General features: G+C 33.7%; 1 protein-coding gene across 1 annotated transcript in view; it reads right to left on the reverse strand.

The window, feature by feature from the left end:
- Positions 1–18850, reverse strand: part of LOC140446034 (phenoloxidase-activating factor 1-like) — a 39206-nt gene extending 20356 nt beyond the window's left edge. Inside the window, exons 1-3 of the mRNA XM_072538537.1 lie at positions 18692–18850; positions 9177–9469; positions 1583–1791 (exon numbers count right to left, since the gene is read on the reverse strand). Of these exons, the coding sequence (XP_072394638.1) occupies positions 1583–1791; positions 9177–9469; positions 18692–18764 (575 nt within the window). The 5' untranslated portion in view covers positions 18765–18850. The remainder of the gene's footprint in view (positions 1–1582; positions 1792–9176; positions 9470–18691) is intronic.
- Between the last annotated feature and the right edge of the window lie 704 nt (positions 18851–19554).

The following is a 19554-nucleotide window of genomic DNA, read 5'->3' on the forward strand; positions in this document are numbered from 1 at the left end:
CTTGATACTTATTTCTTTTTTCTGTTCAGGGTTCTTCAGTTGTGAGATGTCTATTTTTTTTGTCACTGTTTTCTTTTTGACTTTGAGAAATCTTTTTAATCTAAAATCCATTATAACTGGATTGTGATCGCTATGTATATCAGCTCCAGGGTATGTTTTCGTAGATTGTATGTACTTCTTAAAGGTGTTATTGAGCAAAATGAAGTCAATTTGATTTCTAACAATTTTGTCCTTTTTGGCTGCAGGTGATTTTCATGTGTATAGCCTTCTAGGATGTTGTTTGAAAAAGGTATTGGCAATTAACAGATTGTTTTCTACGCAGAATTGTACAAGTCTATCTCCTCTATTATTTCTGGTACCTAGACCGTATGCTCCTATGTGGTCTCCTTCCGCACCACGACCAATTTTAGCGTTAAAGTCACCCATGATCATCGTTATCTCACCTCTTTTTGTCAGTCTCATTATTTCATCTATGTTGTTATAAAATTTTTCGATTTCTTCGTCTGACTTGTCACTTATTGGAGCATAGACCTGAATAATATTTAGTTTTCTGTGAGTTGTTTGTAATTTCAACATTGCTACTCTATCATTTAGGGGGATGAAGTCTATGACTGATTGAGCAATTTTGTTCGACACTAATATAGCAGTTCCATATTGATGTTCTGGGTCGGTTCCACCTGAATAGTATATGTATCCATGTTTTGTTTTTTGTATTCCTGATCCAGGCCATCTTACTTCACTCATCCCCAAGATGTCTATTTTCAGTCTTACCATCTCGGCTTCAGTGTTTGCCAGTTTTCCGGACATAAATAAGCTGCGTACGTTCCAGGTAGCAATGCGTACTATTCGGTCGTATATTTGTATTCTCTGTGCACTTTCTTGGGTAGTTGACGGGGGGATTCTTCGCACCCTCTCCCCATTTAAGGGGTGCCCCGGACTGAGGGCCATTTTCTTTTTCTCGTCTGCCATTTAGATTTGTACCAATTAAATATAAGAGTAAACAATAAGAACATCCAAAAGGTCCCCAAGTTCAGATATCTCGGTAGTTGGATAACTGAAGATCTAGATCCAGAGATAGAAATACGTAGCAGGATTCAGCAAGCCAGAACAGCATTTAATAATATGAGAACTTTGCTAATCAACAGCAGCCTTAACTTAACGCTTCGATATCGCTTTGTAAAATGTTACATTTACTCCATACTGCTATATGGTGTAGAAACATGGACCATAAAGGACAATGTGATGAACCGATTGGAGGCCTTTGGAGTGTGGGTATTTATTGCTGCCAATAATAAAAAGAACAAAAACTGCTTATCTGAGTCATATATTTCGAAATTCCAAGTACCAGTTCTTATAGCTTATTATGGAAGGGAAGATAGAAGGAAAACGGGGCATCGGAAGAAAGAAATACTCATGGCTTAAAAGACCGAGAGGAGTATGCCAGAATTGTCGCCAACATCCACTAATTGGATAGTGGAATGAACAATTTTTTTGTTTTTTACCTATTGTTGTATTTTTTATGTATGTTATCTTTTAATATCGTATGGTAAATGATCCATAAGCTACATAAAGTTATACTTACAGGTTTCCAACAATTCTTTGAGCGTTGTGAGATACACAATGTGCTGCTGTCAAGACATATCTGTGACTAATAAGTGTACCTCCACAATTCCAGTTTGTTCTTCCAAATTTGTTTCTGTAACCCAGTAACACCATCCAAGGAAATTCATTTATCTCTGTCTCTTGCCCTCCATAAATAAAGCCTTGTAGCTTTTTATTTTGATCAGATTCCTAAAATTATACGTACTATTGTGATACAAATAAATTACCAGGCTTTAAAAATAAAAAAAATTGAATAGATCTGAATAATAAATTATTTCAGAACATAAAGTATTATCATTGTATATAAACCACCCACGATGATATGGGTGGTTTATAATCAATGGTATTATCTAAGTAATTTAAATGAAATATTTAAAAAATATTTTATATAAATGGATAATTCATATTTTTCTGCACCCGTTCCGAAAATAAAACTATCGGTATGATTTATTAAATCAATGGACCATTTTACACAACTCGTACCGAAAGTAGCTACTTTCGGGACGACTTTGGATAGCTAGGTAAGGTCTTTGACAATATCATCAACCTTGTAATTTATTATGACAACGCTTGTCATTTAAGAGTCGTGTGTTTTCACTGTTTTTCGTTTTTCAATTCCAAGAAGTGAAAATCAGCAGTGAAAGTGAAGCCAAAATGATTCCAGATGAGATTATGAAAACTGCTAAAGCCGCTATTCGTGAATTATTGCCGGTAAAGTCTATGAATTGGTCTACGATTTATTTCAAAAATGGAGCAATGATAAAATGTACATACTATAAATGAAGAAATCATTTTTGCATATCTAATGGAAAAATCTAATATCTTGAAGCCATTAAGTCTTTGGAGCAATTACTCGATACCTAAGTCCACACTTAAGGTTGATCTGCACCCCCCAAAAGACAAACCCCAAATTCAAAAAATTTAAAAAAATTTGAGAAGGTATATGTGATAACTAGAAGTATTTTGACAACTTTTAAGCAAACTTCATGTTTTCGTTTTTGAAAAAACTCAAAAAAACTACTTTTTTCCAAGTATAAAGCGGGAAAACCAAACATAGGATTTTGTGAATTTTTTTACAGCATCAAGATATAATTATAAGAAATACTTACGAATTTTTTGAAAATTTTTGAATTTACAGTTTTGTCCAAATAGGAAAAAATAATATGTTTTGGCTTATAATAAAGTTAGGGGTAAGAAACCGAAAAATTTTTTAATAACAAATATAAAACAGTAAAAGTGAAAAATATTTGCAATAAAACGTTAAATATTTTTTCCTAAACATATGAAAAATCTCGTTAAACAAGAATTATGTCTTGAACTGCCGCCTTCAAATTGTAATGTAGGAGATGGCTCCATCTGAAGCAATGGTAGTAATTATCATCGATAGATAGCATTACGTCTGGCTTCCAAACGCTTCAAACGAAACGTCATACTAACAGGGTTGCCATATCAATTACTTTGTACAACACTTTGGCAGATTATAACAAAATTTAATAGGAATGTTGTCGGTTTGAATTTTGAACCGGTCATGCTGAAACTTACAGAGTTACAGAATAGTAGATACTGCAACTTTTATTTTGAATGTACGATATCATAAAATTTACTGTCTATAAGTAATATACCTATAAAAAACCTATTTAGTTTTAAAAACCTACTTAGGCATTTTTAGTTACTTATTTTAGTATTTATAAACAATAGTGTTCCTTGCATAACCAGTGGCGTACCCAGAATTTGTCTGAGGGGTGGTTTTGAAATTTTTTTATGCTACCTCCATTTTGAGTCCCCAAAATTTGGGTTTTAGTTTAATTTAAAGGAGTAAAGACAAAAATATATAGAGCAGCAATTAGACCGATGATAGCATACGGAGCGGAAGTAATGTGACTTACGAAAAAAGATGAAGAAAAAGTAAGTAGTATTAAAAGAAAAATTATAACAATAAACAGACCAATAAAATCAGAACAAGGAGAATACAGAAGACTAATGAAGCATGAAATAAGAAATAAAAATATTAACGAAGAGGAAGACATACTAAAATTTATTAATCCATAAAGACTGAGATAGTAATAGATAATAATAAACAGACCAAAAGGAAGACATGTTCGCATAACATTTCTGTTATTTCCCACTAAAATATTACATAATACCAGATCATTTAATTTTTAACTATCAACAAAAATGTAATATAATAATATGATGTACGAATTTAATGGTAATACGATATTCACAGATATAGCCGCAAGTACCTACATAATTTCTTTGTTGATAAAATTGGTTAGATAATATGATTTATTTGGTATATTATATTCCGACTGACACAGCAGAGCAGTAATGTATTATACATAAAGATGTTGTTAAAGATATCTTTGCTTACTTGGTCTACTAGTAAGCATATATGTTATAGCGTATTTGATAAAATTACTGTTTACACAACTTGAAAACTTAGCTAATGGATATAATGATAGAAAACTGCAATTTATGTCAGGGTTTGAAAATATTACAGAGTCAACATGTAGAAATTTACAATTAAATTGAAAAATTTACCACAGCAGCATGCTGCAGTAGAGCCATCTCTAGGATCAGAAACAAATTAATCGAGAATGCAGATCAACCTTAACATTAATAATAATATAGATATAAGCTGCTATCCAAAAGTTATTGCTTTCCTTAAATAAATATCCATCGGCTACAAATTTTTATCAGAAACTGAAGATAAAATCTTCAAAATAAAATATAAAAGAACATAAAATCTTCTAAAAATTTTTGTAAATTTTAGGTTGGATTAATAATTGGTCTGGCAGGCGCGTGTCGTCGTGAGGAGCTTTGCAAAATGAGTTTAGATGATAAGATAACCATGTTAGTGAGTAAAATTCCTAATTCTAAAACGAACATGGAAACTTTTTGTTATTGGAGAAAATAACATTTCTTTATACAGAAAATATTTGTCATTACGTCAAGCAAACATACCGCATCGTAGATTATTTGTATATTACAAAATTGGAAGGTGTACTATATAACCTAGTGATATTCACAATTTTGTAAAAATCGCCTGCACTATTGCTAAATTTCTTAAATTACCGCATCAAAAAGAATGCACCGGGCACTATCGACGAAGGAGCTCAGCCACTTTACTAGCTGATAGTGGTGGTGCTATAACCATCTTGAAAAGACACGGAGGATGGAAATCAACTAAAGTAGCAGAGATATACGTAGCAAATTCTTTAAGAAATAAAGTTTTTATCTCAAAAAATAGTAAAAGTACTGACACGTCTAACATTAATTTCAATTACCACCACTTCTGTTAATATTCCAAACAATATCTTCTTCTTCCTACTTTATAAATAGGCTTAATGCCTGTTTTACTTCGGTTTTTTGCCTCAATTGACGTTGTCGGACCATCTATTCAAACTCGGATTCACCAGTAGATTTTAGCGTTGGCTCGTACGGACAATGTTAATCAAATGAAAGAAAACACTGCAGCGTTGCTAGTTCATCGTGGGCCCTAAACTTTTCATATCGACTCTAGAAAAAGCGATCAAAACCCTCGAATGGGGTGACAAAAGAATAAATGTGGACGGAGAGATGCTACCCCACCTAAGCTACGCAGACGATATAGTCCTGATTGCAGACGATTTGGGACAAATAAAGAAAATGTTGGAAGAAATTAGTTCAGCCTGTCATAAAATAGTCTTCTGTCATAAAAGTCTTAAGGACAGTTTATATGAAATATAAACTACTATACATTTAAAACAAATGCCAATATCATATTTTTTGCACATAGTTCTCGTACTTAAAGAACGCAAGACATTTCGCTATATTTTTCTTAATTTGGCGGTGGAAAAGGTATGGCGTGATTATCTATAAAATTTCCATCTAAGGCACATTTTTATACTATCTTTGAGTTTTGTTTTATCTGACAGTATAAATGTTAATCTTTGCTCACGCTCATTCGTTACTTGGTCCTTCATGGTTACGTTCTCATCAGATATACTGCAAGTTGGTTTATCTAAGGTCTCTACCGAAAAAAATTCTTGTTGAATGTGGGAATTTAATTTTGACTTGTGCTCTCAATTGCCGGCCTGATAATTATTTTTTCTACAGTTCGTCCAGTATCCTTGTTTGTAGATTCTTCGTCTGTCAAAACATGACTTTCAGGTGTTTCTATGAGTATCTGCATAATCAATGTATGCCAATTCTAACGTTTCCTGAAGGGCCTAATACCTTCTAAAATTAAAACAAAAATGAGAACAGAATTGTCAATAAAGAATCTATAGGTACTGTAAACATTTTTGACTTCATAATAACCTAGCGTTACATATTTGTAACGCGAATATTAACATTCGTTTTGGAAAATACCTAACCTAACATGTAAACAGAACTATTAGTTAAACAAATACGTATATAATGTTACATAAGTAAAAAAGAAATTGGTTTTATAATACTTACTCAAATCGTACTTCAGTTTCCATCGAATCAGCCATATGCACCAACAATAAATCACATAAAACAAACAATATATTCAAAGTTATTACACATAGCTTACTTCTAACGACAGAACTAGATTTTGACAACTGACCGGTCACACCATCTTCCTGCTAATAGCCTAACTAAGGTTGCACAAAAAAAATTTGTATGGGTCTAAAAACCTTACATATATGTAACGCCAGGTCATAATGGGTTATTGGCCAACCATAGCGACTTCTTCCATAACTAGATTTTTTTTAGTACCAAATTATGGACCTAATTAGCAATAAATTTGCACTAATTAGACAAACTCTCAAAATGACACAGTAACTTACACTGTTAAATTCGCACCAAAAGAAATATTAAAACAACTGTATTCTACGGCTATCGACACGATATTGTGTAAAATTGTGGTTAATCCCCAATAAAAAGAGTAAATTTTACATTTAAAATAGTAAACTTTTGTTTATCAAGTCTTCTTCTTTGGTTGGCGACCATCACACGATAAGTTTCTCTGTTTTGTGCCGCATGTATTATGTTCGCAGCTTCTGGTATTTGAAACCATTCTCGCAAGTTTATCAGCCAGGATTTCTTCTTTCTGCCCAAACCTCTTCTAGCTTCAATCTTGCCTTATAGGATAAGCTGTAGCAGACTGTACTTATCATTACGGAACACATGGCCCAGGTATGACGCTTTCAATTTTAACAGTTGTTAACAATTCCACCTCTTTACCCATTTGTCTTAATACCTCTGTGTTGGTCACTCTGTCTGTCCAAGTATGCGTCGATATAGCCACATTTCTAGAGTCGCTAACTTCTTTATAGTTGCTGCTGTTAACGTTCACCCTTCAACTCTGTAAAGTAGCGTAGAGAGTACGTAGCATTTCGTGACGTGCCATCAGAGGTTAACGCTTAGGTGGCGGTTGCTTAAGAGCTTTCTCATTTTGATGAATTTGGATCTTGCTATTTCAATTCGGATCTTAATCGCTACGTCTGGGTCCCACTTATCATTTACTGTATATTTCAGATATTTAAATTGGTGTAATCTTTCAATACGTTCGGCTTCAATATTCAGGTCGATATGTTGAATGTTCTTTTTACTGATCACCATAAATTTAGTTTTCTTTCTATTGATCTTCAGTCCAAATTGGTTGCCGGTAGTATTTACTCTATTTAGCATCATCTGTAAATCTTCGATGTTATCGGCCAGTATAACAGTATCATCTGCATATCAAAAATTACTTATTGATACGCCATTAATCTTGATGCCCTCGTTGTACTCTTCCAGTGCCTCTAGAAATATTTGTTCCGTGTACAGGTTGAAAAGCAGTGGTGAAAGAATACAGCCCTGTCTAACCCCTCTCGAAATGATTACGTTTTCACTCACCATATGTCCATTCTTCATGTAGGCTGTTTGATTCCAATATATATTTTTTATAATCTGGATGTCCTTAGTGTCAAGTCCTGTAAGATGAAATAGCTCTATGAGTTTGTCATGTTTCATCATCTTGTCATCTTGTCTATGAGGTTGTCATCTTTCTGTTGATCCAGACATTTTTGAATCAAGACGTGTATTGCAAAGAGCGGCTCTCGAGTTCCAAAACCGCATCTAAAACCGAACTGTGTTTTACTTATGCTGTGTTCTAATTTTGCTCGTATTCTGGAATGGAATCCGCAAGAATACTTTAAGAGGGTGTGATTCATTAAACTTATAAGGCGATATTCACTACACGTCTTAGAATTCGATTTCTGGGGAAGGCGCACAAATGTAGATGGCGTATATCTTATTAAACAGTTCTAATACTACATTCAGGTTGCTCTCGTTAAAAACTTTTAAAAATTTGACTGGTATTTCATCGCATCCTGTTGCTTTCCCATATTTCTTTTTATCTACAGCTTTTATCACCTCACTTTTCAATATTTTTGGTCCATTCAGATCAAGAGTGTTCGTAGAAATATGACGATAATCCGTACACAAATCTTTTATGTAATTTGCCCAAGTCTGTAACTGTGCTTCTTTATCTACAATAGTTTTTTGTTCTCGTCTACTAACCTACCAAACTGTTTTTTCTTGTAAGTATAAGTAAACTCCTTGATTTTTTTATGCATATTAAAACTATCCTGTCTTCGTTCTAGCTCTTCTATCTCTTGACATTTTTCTTGTAACCATTTCTCTTTGGATTCTTTTATCTTTCTGCTGGTAGCTCTATCCAGTTCTTTATATTGTTCACGATTATTCTTTTTTTCCGTCCTTCTGTCCATAAGGTGTAATATTTCATCTGATATCCATTCGTTCTTCTTCTTCCTCTCGTAGTCACCAATGACTTCTTTCGCGTCGTTGCATATAGCGTCCCTTAATTTGATCCAGTCTCTTTCAATATCATCAGTATTGGTTGTTAAAGCAACATTACTATTAATGCTATTTGTAAGCTTGACTTTTATCTCGGGATTTCTTAGTTGATCCATATCTAATCTATTGTTATTCTGTTTCTGGATTAAGGTTTTTAGTCTGACTCGTAATTGGGCTACAAGAGGATTATAAGCAGAGTTTATATCCGCTCCAGGATATGTTTTGGCTAATATTATTGCGTTACGGAATCGTTTGTTAATTGTTATAAAGTCTATCTGATTTCTAACGATGTACCCAGTCCTGTCCTGTGATGACCTCCAAGTGTACAATCTTCTTAATGGTAACTTAAACCAATTATTAGTGATAATTAAGTTTTTCTCCTGGCAAAACTGTATTAGTCGATCACCTCGCTCATTTCTTGTTCCCAACCCATAGTTGCCAACTACTTCACTTATTTCGCCTTTTCCTACTTTGGAGTTAAAATACCCCATAACCATGGTTATGTCTTGTTGCTTTAGGTTTTTTTATGATTTCGTCTAATTGTTCGTAAAACTCTACAACTTCTTCATAAGTACTCTCAGATGTGGGAGCATAAACCTGAATTATATTTATGTCTAGAGGGTGCGCACTTATCTGGATCAACATGCAGCGTTCTGAATATGGAATAAATATTTTTATATGTTTTTCGATTTTATTATTTACTAGAACCGCTACTCCATGCCTATGGTTGACATCTTTATCAAGTAAATATATAAATTGCTTACCTGAAAACCACACTCTTTTCTGTCGGGAATAGCTGAGCTTCTGCTAGAAACAGATGGAAGTCTTCTTTCCATTGGTTTCGGTGGTTTCGGAGGTGGATTTCTAGTAGTGGAGAAATCAGTAGCAGGACCGCAGCAAACCAAAGGTTCTGTGTCGTAACCGCATTGTGACCTTTTCACAAAGCTTATTTGTGATGGATTGCGACTTCTTATTGCTGCCACAAAATGTTTACACTCATAAACTGATGTGCACGTCGCCCGTTCTCCATTGGGCGTCACACATGTTGTTCTACGTTCTATAAACAAATAAAGCCAAAATCAATTATTGTATTTTATTAACCTTTTACATCAAAATCCTAGAAAATTCAAGATAGAAACTTGTTTCGGGTCATCACGTTAATGAATAAGAAAGTCCAAACTATATCGTTGAAGCTTTTATTATTGGCAATGTGTAGCAATTATTGCATGAATTATTGCAAACATGAAATAAAAAATATTTTTATGTATAATGATTTTTATTAAGACATACAAAAGGCATTAGTACATTTAAAATATTTGTTTAGTCCTCCATACAGAAGTTTTTTTGTAAACCCATATATGGTTTCATATGCAATAACTATAAACTGGAACAGTTTTTGAAAATCCAGATGTGATTTCGCACGCACTATACGAACATATTTTAATAAAATGTATACACACAAAAATACATTGGTTATGAAATTGCGATAGACAATTCATTTTTTTTTTTCATTATAACATAAAAATACTTTACATTTGGTGTTTTTGGGTTTTTTTTATACATATTTGACACTGTTGGCGATATTTTTGCCATTCTGGCATGTGTCCATATGTACAGAATTTAACGGTGTCTCTTGATATCCTGCAGGAGTTTTTCTTGTTCTTTTTGATGCCATTTGTGTTGGGGTTGTTCCATTGGATAACATAGGTGGAGTTCCTTGATGACTAGACGACTGAATCCCATTTTATCCTACTGAACGACCTCTCTTTCTTAGTAGTGACTTCGCAGATTTCCATAAATGTTCAGAAACGGCTTGTTTGAAGCCAAATAATGGCATATACCAAGTTTGTTTATTTTTTCTACGCCAGAATATCCATGCGTTCACAACACAGAGATCCAATATATGGAAACATATTTGTTTATACCATTTTCTTGATCTTAGATGGATTTTGTAAAGTTCCAGTATCGAGTCTAATAAGTCCACTCCTCCCATTAGCTGATTATAAACTTCAACAGCTTTAGGGCATGGAATCTCTTTGTACGTTTTTTTTTCGGAAGTACCTACATTTTGTGGTTCTAGGTTCACTACCAACGTAAGTTAATAACATATTTATTAGCTTATTATCGAACCAAGTTTATAGACTTATGTTTACGTCTTCAACAAGGGCAACCTTTTCTTCTACAATGAAACCACGTCTTTTTTCTTTAGTTCATTTTCGGATGGTATTCCTGAATTTGAAAGACGGTTTCATCGAACTGTACCTAAAGACAACAATTCATTTTTTGTAAGATAAACCTGTAATTTTGGACTATTAGACCTGTTATCGAACAATATTTTATCATTAACGTTCTTCGGCATTGTCTCTGCCAGTCTAGTGACTCCCAAATCAGGCGCTCCATTTGGAAAAGTATTGCTTTGCTCACCAGCAAAAATATCAAAGTGATAACTAAAACTTGATACACTACTAAGTACTTGATTTTTTATTCCTACTTGTGAGGTTTTGCCGGATTATATTGTTTGGGGTGGTGGCGGTATTTCGTAGGGATAATTTGTTCGTCAACAGCTAGATGTTCCCCCTTGGGAACCAGTAAAAGGCGTTGTTTAATCTTTTCTAATAGAGGTCGAATTTTGAACAGTTTATCATGGCCTGGATTACTAATAGGAACGGAGTTACTATTATTACTAAAATAAAGGTATTTCTTTATAATTTTCCATCTATTGCAGGTCATAGATTCAAATACTCGTGGTTGACCTACAGTTGTATTTCAGTAAAGTCTCGATGATGGTAATTTCGTCAATGACATAGATATACAGTTCCTATGAATTGCTCCATTTTGTTTTCGGTAATATTGGCAGGTTTGTTTATGTTATGCTGCAGAGTTTTTATGTTTGGTTGTTTAACAATCATGGATATTAATTGTTTTGGAAAAAAAAGCAAGAAAAAATCTGCAGGAGTTTCTAACTCAAGGATCCATTCTGGCAGCTCTACAACGCCTTAAAATGCCTAATCACTTTTATTAAAATGCTTCAAATGGCCTGATTTCCAAAAAAAAATTTCAGATTTCTTTTTTTTTGTTGACAATTCTATATATATCAGAGCAAATAGGTTTATTTCATCTAAATTCCTTTGTTCATTAGAAATATACTCGTTATCTGAATCTGAACCTAATTCGTCTTCACTTACTTCTCCATCACCAGAAATACAGTTAACATATTTAGATGAGTCACAAAACTTCCCAGCATTCATTCTGAAAACAAAAACCAAATAATAATTATCTAAAAACGGTATAACTAAAATAAGATTGAATCCATCCGAAAACATTTATGGATTTTATGGATTTATACCAATTTAGACGGAATGCATACGAAACCATATATGGTTTGATAATAAATGACATCATAGAGCTATATAATAATGTGAAATTTGATGTAGAAAAATATTTATATAATAAAAAATAATACTTAGAGGACGTGTACCAAACATGGAATATGTCCCCATTATGGAATATCCTAAGGTTGAACAAAATAAAATTGGCAACACTAGAACGACATCACCAGCGTTATAGCCAGTGCTTGTCGTGCCTGTAGACAATCATTGTTAAACCGTTGAAAGTAACAGGTGTAATTTCGTAGTGATATTTGTTTTTACAAATTTACACTTCATTTTTGAAGATTTTAAGAAGCAAATCTACATAGGATTTCTATTAATAAATACTGCCCAAATTAATTAATAATATTTTTTTAGAGTAATACCATGGGTCGTAAAAACTGGAGAAAAGAAGATATGGTTCGTGCCATCCAAGCTGTGCGAAGTCAGGAGATGGGATACAAAAAAGCCGCAGATATATTCAATGTTCCATGCACTACATTATTTCGTCTATCAGCTAAGATGAATGCTACACCAGTCCAGGTTGTTGAAACAAAATTAGGACGATCTGCAGTCCTACCACAAAACTTAGAAAATCGGTTGGTAGACTATCTACTTTTAACGGAAAAAAAGTTTTACTGGTTAACAAAAAATGATGTTAAAAGTGTGGCTTATCAGCTGGCTACTGTTAATAAAAAACCCAATCCAGTTTCAAAAGAAAAGACAAGTGCCAGAAGAAAATGAATTTATTCCTGAAACGACACAAGGATAGAATTTCTATTAGAAAGCCAACTAGAATGTCCATTCACAGAGCCAAAGGCTTGAATAAGGAAAACGTGAATCATTTTTTTGATATTTTGGAGGCAGTATTTGAAAATCATAATTATTCAGCTGATAGAGTATTCAACGTGGATGAGACTGTAATAAATATTGTTCAGTCTAAAGTCCAATACGTTCTTGCTCTTAGAGGTTCGAAGCAGGTAGGAGCATTAACTTCTGCAGAAGGAGGTTCTTGAGTTACAGCAGTCTTGTGTATGAGTGCCGGAGGAACTTTTGTTCCACCACATCTGATTTTTACCAGAAAAAACCACAATTTTTTATTGGAAAATGGTGCTCCTCCTGGTTTAAAAATTGTGTGTCATCCAAGTGGATGGATTCAAACCCATATGTTTACACAGTGGTTCTTACATTTTATTGAAAAAGTGAAACCATCACAAAACGATCCAGTATTGCTAGTGTTAGACAGACACCATACACATTGTCGAAATTTAAAAATGATAAATTTGGCAAGGGAGAATTTTGTTGACATAGTGTGCTTGCCCCCTCATTCTACCCATCACATGTAGCCCTTAGTTAAAACGTTAATGGTATACTTAAAAACCCATTATAGTGAAATTTTGAGATTATTTTTAAGGTCAAATCAAAGACCAATTACACATTATGACATTGCTGAACTATTTGGAAAGGCGTATCTTAAGGTGCAAACTGAGACATCTGCCGTTAATGGCTTCAGAAAGACCGGAATATTTCCTATAAATCACCATGTCGTTAACGAAAACAATTTCCTTACTGCAGAACAAGAAAATACTGAAAAAGAACAATATGCAGTAGTTGAAAATATTGCCGACAATAGTGTAGATGAAAATGAATTTGTTGGACCCGAAAATATTACGCTGGTGCCAACCTTTCAAAAACAGACAGGACTTCGAAGGGGTAGGGCACCTGGAAAAGCAGCGATTATTACCTCGTCTCCATACAAAAACGCTTTAGAAACTTTAATAAATTCTTCTTCAAAACAAGCCAAAACAGTAAAGCGGAAAGTACTAATGGAATCATTAGATCACCAACAACCATCCTGTAGTTACCAGCATCTACGTAAGACAAAGAAGAGGAAAATATTTCAAGATTCCCCTTTAGAATCCGAATCAGTAAGTTTCAAAGACGATTCTTCCGATGATGACATGATAGATATTGCAGCAGACAATTCTAAAGAAGAAGATGCTACTTGTTTCTATTGCGATGGAATATTTTTGGAAGACAGAAAAGAAGAGAAGTGGATACAGTGCGTTGTCTGCAAAGAATGGTGCCATATAGATTGTTCCGGATGTGAAACTAATATGACATTATTAGTTTAAATTTAAAATTCAAAATAATAACATTTAACGGGTTTTTACCCAAATACTTAGTAGCTCAAAACATGTATACCTAGAAACACTGAGTTTAATAAACAATGTTTAATATTTATTTTTTTACAAGTCATGTTTGTTTTTGAAAGTTTAATAAACATTTCATTTTGAGAACTCGCTGGACAGTTCGAGTATTCACGTTAACTTACCTAGCAATTTGTACACTATTGCAGGGTTCGCTAGCTTTCACAAAAGCACAAATATCAATATCCCTGTTTTGAAGCTCCTCATCGACAGGTCTAACACGTGGTTCATTACCTTCATAACACTTTTTACAACTGTTTACACATCCCGAAGTTTGAAAATGTTTAAGAGTATTTTTAACTGTTGTAACACTTAGTGAGGGTATAATTTCGAATAGAACCAGAACCCAATACCATACAAAATCACGCATCAGCTACAAAGGACCAAACCACTTCCTCACAAACAAACAATGAATTACAAATCTTGAATCAACCAAAAATATTCCAAGAAAATTCCTTAGTAATTGAAAGCGATAGAAAAACCACTGAAATTACTCCTGCAACTAGAAGACAAATATCCTCTCCTGAAATTCTTGAAAATGACCTACCCCCTCCCGATACTCAAAAACTTAAGAAAAAGCCTAAAACCCAAGAAGATATTCCAATTATTCTAAATCAAATTAAACAAAAAATTGCAAATAGAAACCCTTCCTTTACACTTACTTTTTATGAAATATGTGATTTTCTGGCAAATTCCCTTCACTCAAAACATCCTGAACGCATTGTTAAAAATTATTCAAATGAAAGACAAGAAATAAAAGAAATTTTAAAATTTATGTATTCTCAAATACAAAATAAAACTTTAAAAAACAATATCACCAGATTAAAGAAGAAACTGCTTCTCCCTGCGGTCTCCCTGCAGTCCTTCTTCTACTGACGAAATTGACTAAAAATCAAGTTCTCAACAATAAATAGTTAACACATAAAGAGTTAATGGCCATGTCTAAGTCAAGTAGGAACCAAACTCATCTTACCAAATAATAGAAAAGACCAAGTCATCATCAACCGACTCCGAATAGGACATACTTTCCTTACACACAAGCATATCTTCAACCAGGAGGCTGCTCCGATGTGTACCAAGTGCAACACTCAGTTGTCAGTGAAACATATAACTGTTGAGTGTCCAGTGTACCAGAACGAAAGAATCGCGTGTGCCCTTAGTGATAATTTAAAAAGTATACTAACGTCAAATTTACAGTCTTTATTAAGTTATCTTAAAATGACTAAACTATATACCAGATTGTAAAAAATGTTTTTTATGTAACAATATGTATCTTGCTGTTTGTGTATGTCCCCCCGCTAATAACCCTTAGTGGTTGGTGCGGGTATATTTGTTTAAATAAAAAAAATGTTTGTTGCTCAGATTGTTTTCAAAATCAAAACTCTATTACTAACGCGGCTAAACTTATCAGATATTCAAAGAAACGATTTGAAACGAAGCAAATTCAGTGCTCTTTAATTGTACAAATAAACGATTATCTCTTAGTTCTAATGTTTATAATAAAGTTATGCTCAAATATGTAAGAAGATCATGCAGGGTTTAAAAACTTTATACAGTGTCGAACAAAAGTAATCAAATAAAATTAATTCAAGTTAAAGGATTTGGAAATTCTGGAACTAGGAACCACAAAATTTTGCCAATCGTTACAAAATTAGACATCCAGTACAAGAGATAATGAAAAAAAAGAGTCCTAATTTCGTATACCTGAAGATTCCAAACAAATTTCTCGTATCGGCAGTATCTGTTAACTGAAAAATTCAGATGTATGTTTCAGTAAGGAAAGCTATAACTCCTCAGATATGTATTTGTTTTCTAAAAATTTGCTCGTTTTGCATAAAGTTATAAAGAGATTTCATGCAAATTATTTAGATCTAGAAAGGCTTAATAAATATATATTTTTTAAATTTTTATGCTCAATATTATTAACTACTATTTTAATGGGAATAAGCCACAATTAAAGGTTAAAGTAAGTTTATTGACATTTCAATTTCCACTTCTATCCTTCTGATTTTCTGATAATCCTTTTATGTATGGTATTGTTATTTTTCCAAAATTAGACCAAAAATTAGAAATGGGTAGTTTTCAAAATACCGAAGAATACTATGAACACATCAAAGGGTCGATTCATTTAGCAGCAGAAGAAGCACTGGGGAAATGTGACGAAAACCACAAAGGAATAAAACCGTACTGGTCGGATGAAGAAATAGAAAAGGAAATTAGAGATAAACGTGGGAAATACCAAACATTATTAACATCAAAAGCAGAAAACGTTAAAACAATTTACAAAGAAGCACAAGCCAAACTAAGAAAAAAGATAATTTAAAAAAAAGAACGAATGATGGGAACAGAACTGCCAAAAGATCAACACCTACGTAGGAGGTAGAAGAAGCACAGAGAGTTGGAGATTGATTAAAGGTATGAGAAATAATAGGAAAAAAGACGTTATATCACCAAGAACAACAGACAAATGGGAAGAATATTTCAAAAAATTACTAACACAACAAAAACCAGAATTTACTAACATAGATAACACGATAGGTATACGTATAAATTCATCACCATTACAAATAAGTAAATCAGAGATGGAAGAAATAACCAAATCCCCAAAATTGGAAAATCCCCTGGTCCTGTTGACATCCCTGCAGAATTAGTGAAAGCCGGCACAGACAAACTCCGGGAACAGTTAAGAAAACTCTTTCAAGACTGCTTAAATGGGGCCGAATTACCAAAAGAATGGAAAGTATCTATCATGTCAACTATCCACAAAAAGGACAGCAAGGATCAGTGTGAAAATTACAGAGGAATTGCGGCCAACGGCAAAATAAGTAGGATGTATGGGAAACTTATTAAGAACAAAATAGAAAATAACTATAGAGATTACGAAGCAGAGGAGCAAGCTGATTTTAGAGCTGGGCGATCCACAGTAGACCGCTTGTACTCTATTACGCAAGTTATTGAGAAGAAAACAGCCGCCAATAAAGAAGTTCACCTGGTGTACGTAGACTTACAAAAAGCATATGACAGTGTACCCCTCAGTAAACTATGATCAAACCTACAGCAAACCAACATTAAGCATGGTCTTATCAAAGCAGTCCAAAGTCTGTATAATGGAACGACTGCAAAAATTAAAACTGGATCAAGGATATCTGAGAGATTTAAGGTCACGAAAGGACTAAAGCAGGGTTGCTGTATTTCGCCTACCCTTTTCAAAATTTATCTGGAACAAGCACTCAAGCTGTGGAAAATAAAATGTTATCCCTCTCGATGACGAGACTACACTGTACACCTTATGTTTCGCTGATGATCAAATACTGATTGCTCAGGATCATGACGACTTGAGTAACATGACTCGGAAGCTAATATAAGAATATAACAAATGGGGTCTCGAAGTCAACATTAAGAAAACTGAAACCATGTGTATTGGAGGGACAAAGCAGTCCATTATATTAGACGATGGGGTAGAAATTAGACACTGTGATGAATACAAGTACCTGGGTATGAAGATAACTCAAAATGGAACACTCGATGCTGCTATAAAAGACAGAAACATACAGGGTAGACAAGCCATATCCATGATGAATGGCATTCTGTGGGACCAAACAATATCTAAAGCGAACAAACAAATCATATACAACACCATACTTAAAAGTGTAATCACATATGGCAGTGAAGTTTGGCCAATGAAACAAAGAACAGAGAAACTGTTACTAGCAACAGAAATGGACTTCAGGAGAAGAACAGTAGGCAAATCAAGAAGAGATCGGATACCAAATGAGAGAATACGAGAAATGATGGAAGTCAAGCATACAATAGTTGATAACATAAAAGCAAAACAGTTAATATGGTACGGCCATGTACAGAGAATGCCAGTTGACAGGATTCCGAAACAGATTTTGACGTGGACACCACAAGGAAGAAGAAAAAGAGGAAGGCCGAGAAGAAACTAGAGAAACGGAATTGAAAAAGAACTAGAGGAAAGAGAAATCCCTCCAGGACTAGGGTTAAATAGAGAAAAATGGCGGTTAGTAGTCAGAAGGCGTCAGAGAACGCTGTAAACCGATAGTAGTAATATTGTTATTTTTCTCGTATTACTCATTATGTATGCTGTAGGATCCATATAGATCTATCTTAGAAAATAATTATATAGATCTATTTAGAAAATCAGAATTTGATGTTTATTGAGAGTAAACTAAATGTAAAACCAAATACTTACTACGTCGGAATAGTATTATGAGGTTTTTTTTCTTGGTTTTATCTTCATGATTTACTATGGAATCACTAACAGAAGAATTTTACTATCATCATGGCATGTGGTTGTTTTTTTTAAACACAAATTATATGCTACGATTAATGAACTATCTTACAAAAAAGTAGTCCCAGGAACGCAACACAGCAATATAAGCAATATCATTGTAAAGTCGTCTACTTAAAAATGTATTATATACGTCTGAATTATCAATATCATTGAGTCAGATAAAATTAAATTATTAGAAGAATTTTTCACCAAATAACAAAAAAACAAAATTTGTTTAATATATTAATGTTTGTATTTTGGGAACTATTTGCGAAGTGGAAATTAAAACTTGCTTTATCTTCAATTGTGGCTTATTCCCATTAAAATAGTAATTACTTTAAAATGCAACAAGAAAATAGCTTCAACTCGATATTATTGATAATAAAACAACACAAGACCAAACTTACGCGCTTCTATTACGAAACAGTTCAAAAAACAATATACAACTGCACAAAACACAATTGTATGAAAATTCGTCATCACTGATTGGTGTTTATTAGTAAACTGAAGTATTCTTATTATTTTAATTGATTATTAGAGACTCGTCCGATATCTGTATGCATATTAATGTTATTGATATTGATTTAACAGGTTCTACTAGTTTTTTAATAAAATATTTTAAAATATGTATTTTTTTCTTGAAAAATATTGACCTATGATATTCCTAGAAGAGCCAATTTAAATAAACGACATACTTTGAATGATTAAAGAAATATTCAACTAAAAACGAACTGATTAAAAGATTTTAGCAAATTGAAATTACTTCTTGTAATTGAGTTTTATTATAGGGATTTTTATTAATAAATGTTATCTCTCTCTCCAATGGCGCTACAGCCCAAATCGAGCCTTGGCCTCCTCCAAACTATACCTCCAATCCTGTCGGTCCCGCGCCGATCTTCTCCAGGTTTTCACGTCTAGCAACTTTTGCGCGTCCGCTGCCATTTTATCCTCCCATCTTTTCCGTGGCCTTCCTTTTGGTCTTGCGCCCTGCATTTTACTATCTAGGGCTCTTTCGCAATCTTTCTGTCTCCATTCTTACTACATGACCAGCACAGCGAAGTCTCTGAAGTATAACGAATTCTGAGATCGGTGTCTCTTTGAACAGTTGGTAGAGTTCATGGTTATACCTGGATCTCCATATTCCGTTTTCGTTAATAGCTCTAAATATCTTTCTTAAAACTTTTCTTTCGAAGACTTCCAGTTTTCTTCTGTCATCACCTACGTCTCGCATCCATAACATACTATTGGTCTGATAATAGTTTTGTAGACC

This window comes from Diabrotica undecimpunctata, chromosome 7, assembly GCF_040954645.1.
Source record: "Diabrotica undecimpunctata isolate CICGRU chromosome 7, icDiaUnde3, whole genome shotgun sequence".
NCBI classification, from domain to species: domain Eukaryota; kingdom Metazoa; phylum Arthropoda; class Insecta; order Coleoptera; family Chrysomelidae; genus Diabrotica; species Diabrotica undecimpunctata.